This window comes from Amblyomma maculatum, chromosome 2, assembly GCF_055883805.1.
Source record: "Amblyomma maculatum isolate TAMU_Amacu chromosome 2, ASM5588380v1, whole genome shotgun sequence".
NCBI classification, from domain to species: domain Eukaryota; kingdom Metazoa; phylum Arthropoda; class Arachnida; order Ixodida; family Ixodidae; genus Amblyomma; species Amblyomma maculatum.
In genome coordinates this window covers 169,694,021-169,698,408 of record NC_139345.1, presented here as the reverse complement: position 1 = coordinate 169,698,408, position 4,388 = coordinate 169,694,021, and the positions used below count along the sequence as shown (strand labels likewise).

Here is a 4,388-nt window from a genome sequence, read left to right as displayed (position 1 = left end):
GTTACCGCACGCGATTCCACGCACCCTTCTGCACAAGAAACGAATAATTAGCTTCAACATTCATGACGCCGAAGAAGAAAGGCCTAAAACCACGATCGCAAAATGTCACCAGGGCCACCTTCAAATGAGTAATAAAAGGCCAGGCTTAAAGAAAATTCAGACAGCGTGTCTTGCATTGCGTGCTCCTCATCTGGAAAAGCGTGAAATTGTTTTGTTTTTGCTACGACGTTGCGCGACCACTTTTTCGCACAAGACGCCTTCTTGACAACGAGTTTCTCATCTCCCCGCAACTCTCCGCATAAACTGGTTACATTGAAGTAAACAAGCAAAAAGAAAAAGATTGCATTTTCTTTGCACGCCCTTGCAACAACACAGCACGCGCCGCCTGTCTCCGCGGTATAAAAACAACGGCCCAACGTACAGGGCACCCACAAACAACGGTAGGCACAGCTTCACCGCCGGGATAATACAGCAGCCCGCTATTATCTACAAGTCATCCTTCGTGCTTGCTAATACAGTTAAAATGATCGAACAGGTGAGGGTTTCAACACTTATATACTCTTTCAAGATTTAGTATCACCGTTAATTATCGTTTCGTACCAAGGTTACTTTTAAGTTCTGGTGTAAGAAACTTCGTGTGAAATTTTAGTTCAGAAAAGTATCTTGGAGCTAAAAACAAGAATCGATTATCCCTATGCAAAGTTGCGAAGAGCAGTGGACATTTTTTTTTATTTTACACTTGATGCAGACCGTCAGCAAATATCGGATCTCTTGAAAGCTCGCCTCACTGTTTACTCCATAGTGTCGTCAATATTATCAATGATTTAAATTCTTGCGTCCAGCATAGCAAATCAACTGGAGAACCAACCGTTTCTTTTAATTCAAAAGCATTAATAGGCTATGTTGTGTCGCCAGAACCTGGGGCAGAATTGCGTCCGCGAGCATTGAAGCCAAATGTTGTGCTGGTGACTATAATAGATAATTATCGTAAAAGAAAACACATGTAATGAGAATATGATTAACGATTATGAATTACTGATAATAATTAGTGATAAGTATGCTTTCGCATTTCTTCAGTACGGGTGACCGCACTGATCTCAAAGCTTCCTTTTTACATTTACAACTGCATACAACCAAACTCCTACTACATGTACAGGGTGTTTGCTTTTCGCAGTCCATTGGTTTGACCTGCGCGATGGTGATTGCGCTGCTGATGCTGTCCGCATAAAGATACGCCTCTATATAAAAGCTGCACTGCTTCCTACAGATGAAACTTCTCGCCGTCTGTCTTGTGGCCAGCACGTACGCCCTACGCCACCACCAAGTCACAGCTCCATACCAGAGTCCCGGATACGGAGGTTACTTCCCAACTGCACCAGCTGCTCCATACAGAGGCTACGCCGACTATGCCACGGTAAGTCCCTCACATTTTGTACTCCGTTGTAATTCTTGACCGCGTTAAACATAATTGCATAGATAGAAAGTACGCAATTCTTTTTCGGTATTATTATCTTGTAAGTAAACACGCATATTGTAGACTATCTGAGTACGGATAGGCTCATCGCGGTTAGTCAAGCTAGACTGACAACCGAGTAATCTTAAGGTCCGTCCGACATAAAAGCATATGGAGATATTTGTAATATACCATGATCGCTTCAAATGGTCGTGTTTCTCGCGTCTTTATTGCCTATCCGTATAAGAATTTCTTATAGACCTGCAGGAACTGCTTGGGTGGCCTTTACAACACTGATAGCCAGGGACATATTCACAGTCTAAGTGTTCGTATCTTCTCTCTTCTATGGCTACGCACGTCCTTTGTTCCCATAGAGCGCAAATCAAGCATCAAACATTTTCCAGCCTACCGCATACGGCACTACGCAGATTCGTCTAGTCAGTATATAGGTATATAGCGCGAAAGAGGGAGTTTTAATAGTACGATAGGCAAGATATGCTATGTCATAGTATGATATAATATTGTACGGCACGCTATGGTATGGCATGGCAGGGTATGGTATAAGATGATGCGGTCTCAACCCCCCAAAGTGTCACTGGCTATAATCGACTCCATAGTACAGGGATCAGGTGGTTTCGACTATCTAGGGTTGTTAACGTGCACTAATGTAGTACAGTACACGGTGCTTGCGTTTAGCCGCCATTCAAACACAGCAGGTCGTCGAGGTCAGCGATCTAGAGCCCTAACCACTGAGCCGCCCCAGTGGGACCTAGCGCAATGCACTGATCAATTCACACCAAATAATGCGGACCTATTCTCACGCAGCCGCCTCAGCCGTACAGCTTCGGCTACGACAACGTGGACGAGTACGGCAACCGCCAGTTCCACAGCGAGCAGGGAGACGCCAACAATGCTAAAACCGGTTCGTACGGCTACCGGGACGCGTACGGCCTCTACCGTCGGGTCAACTACATAGCGGACGCAAACGGATTCCGTGCCACAGTGGACACCAACGAGCCGGGCACCGCGCCCGGGGCAAGCGCCGACGTCGTCTTCAACGCCGCACCGGTTGTCCCGCCGACCCCTGGTTACGGCACAGCAGGCTCAACGGCCGGAGTCGCCCCATTCGCCTACGGTGCAAGGGTTGCTGCACCCAACTACGGCAGTGTCCACAGTGGAGACGGTAGACAAGGATACGGCCAATACGGTGGCAACGTTGGCGCCTATGGCTACGGTGGTTACGGTCCCTACCGCTCCGCTTCTATTGGCCCTGCCCTCGGAGGATATGCCTACGGAGGATACGCTCCCTACGGCCAAGGTGCCACTGGCTACGCTGCCAGCCGATACTCGCCGGTTGGCTACGGGGCTGCCCCTAATTGGCCTGCCGGTCAATATGGGTATCGCCGCCGGTAGCAAAACGCTGCCACATATTTCAAATGAAGAACATCGTGTATACGAGCGGATGGTCAAAGCTGAGTAAAGCCATTTATTGCATTGTTTTTTGTTTTCATGCAACCATTTTATTGCACTGCGTCAATCGCACAATAGGAAATAAAAGCGAACAGAAGCCATCGTTATTTTCTCCCTTTCATGACGTCATGAGCGAGAGCTCTCTGTAATTTGCTCCTAGTCTGGGGACAAGGAACGTTTTTCGAATAAATTTTTGTTTTTTTGCAAACCATATTGGCTGAGCGCATTCAAATTCATATCCCGGTTCTCTATTATACTTGTCTATTCAGATCTGCTAGTTACCGTTGGCGTTAAAGTCATACAGTTTTGACTAGATAACATTTATTGGGGTAAAATAGTCAATGTGTTGGAATACTTTTATCTGAGGTTGGAAACGTTTAGTCGATAATGATGCTTTGGCATGATTGCCACTAGGAAAGAAGAGTAACTGCTCTGAACGACCTAGTTTTGACGTCTGTGGCATTAGCATAATTGTTCTTACGTTGTAAGGAAAAACAAAAGCACATGAGAAGTCTCTGTTCTCTCGTGCTGAATGCAAGGTTTTCAAACCCCACGTTAGACATCCTTACATGAAGTCACTCTCAGGAAAATGTCTGAGAACTAGCTATGAGTACAGGAACTATCATAGCTTAGAAGCCCAGCTTAGGTGACCTCACCTTTAGTTATGAGGTAACTGTGCACTAGTCTGACGTCATTAAAATATTGATGAGCATGATGTAACCATCTGACTCGTTACAAAATTTTTACCTTTAAAATGCCTCCTGCGCCCTCACTAGGTAGTTGAGATGTCCACAAAAAACGAAAGGAGGGGAGCGTTTTTGACAATATTTAGGGAAACGCGTAAGCATACCAAGCAATGACCTGAGGACATATTGATTTGTATAGCGAAATATTAGCCTGCACGAGAAATTGCATTTGTAAACAGTTTCGCGTTAAAAAGAGGGGGCGCATACAGTATTATGATGGGAAGGTATGTGCGCAAAAATTAAGATCACGAGAGAAGAGGAGACAGGCCAAAACGAGCGCAAATCCGAGTACATAACGGAAGATTCCCATCATAATACTGTACACGTCTAATTTTTTTTAACACGGAACTGTTTACGAAAGCAATTTTTTGTGCATCTAACATTTCTCTATACTAATCAATAAATCCGCAGGTCATTGCTTGGCATAATTGTACATAATAGATTTTGCGAGCGACGTTTTGTATTCACCACGAGTATGAGCTGAGTTTGCGAAGCGAAGAGATGTTTAGGTCATGTATGAGGCTGTAGATTTCGACCGGCTTCTTGATTACTTGTAAAATTGTGGTCTCTAAAGAACGATGGTCATCAGTGTGCATCTGCTGGCTTATGCTCCTGCTAAGATGGCTTCTTCGAGGTTAAGGCGCCACGGAAGGTTTGCTTGACGACGTCAGATACTTGCAGACATCAGCCTATATGGCATAACTAAAGCGACTAACGTG

General features: G+C 45.3%; 1 protein-coding gene across 1 annotated transcript; it reads left to right on the top strand.

Moving 5' to 3' along the window:
* Positions 1–1,267: 1,267 nt before the first annotated feature.
* LOC146200415 (uncharacterized) lies at positions 1,268–2,866 on the top strand. The gene is made up of 2 exons (XM_084592357.1): positions 1,268–1,414; positions 2,279–2,866. Exons 1-2 carry the CDS (start codon positions 1,268–1,270, stop codon positions 2,864–2,866), a joined length of 735 nt encoding a protein of 244 aa, XP_084448483.1.
* Positions 2,867–4,388: the final 1,522 nt, after the last annotated feature.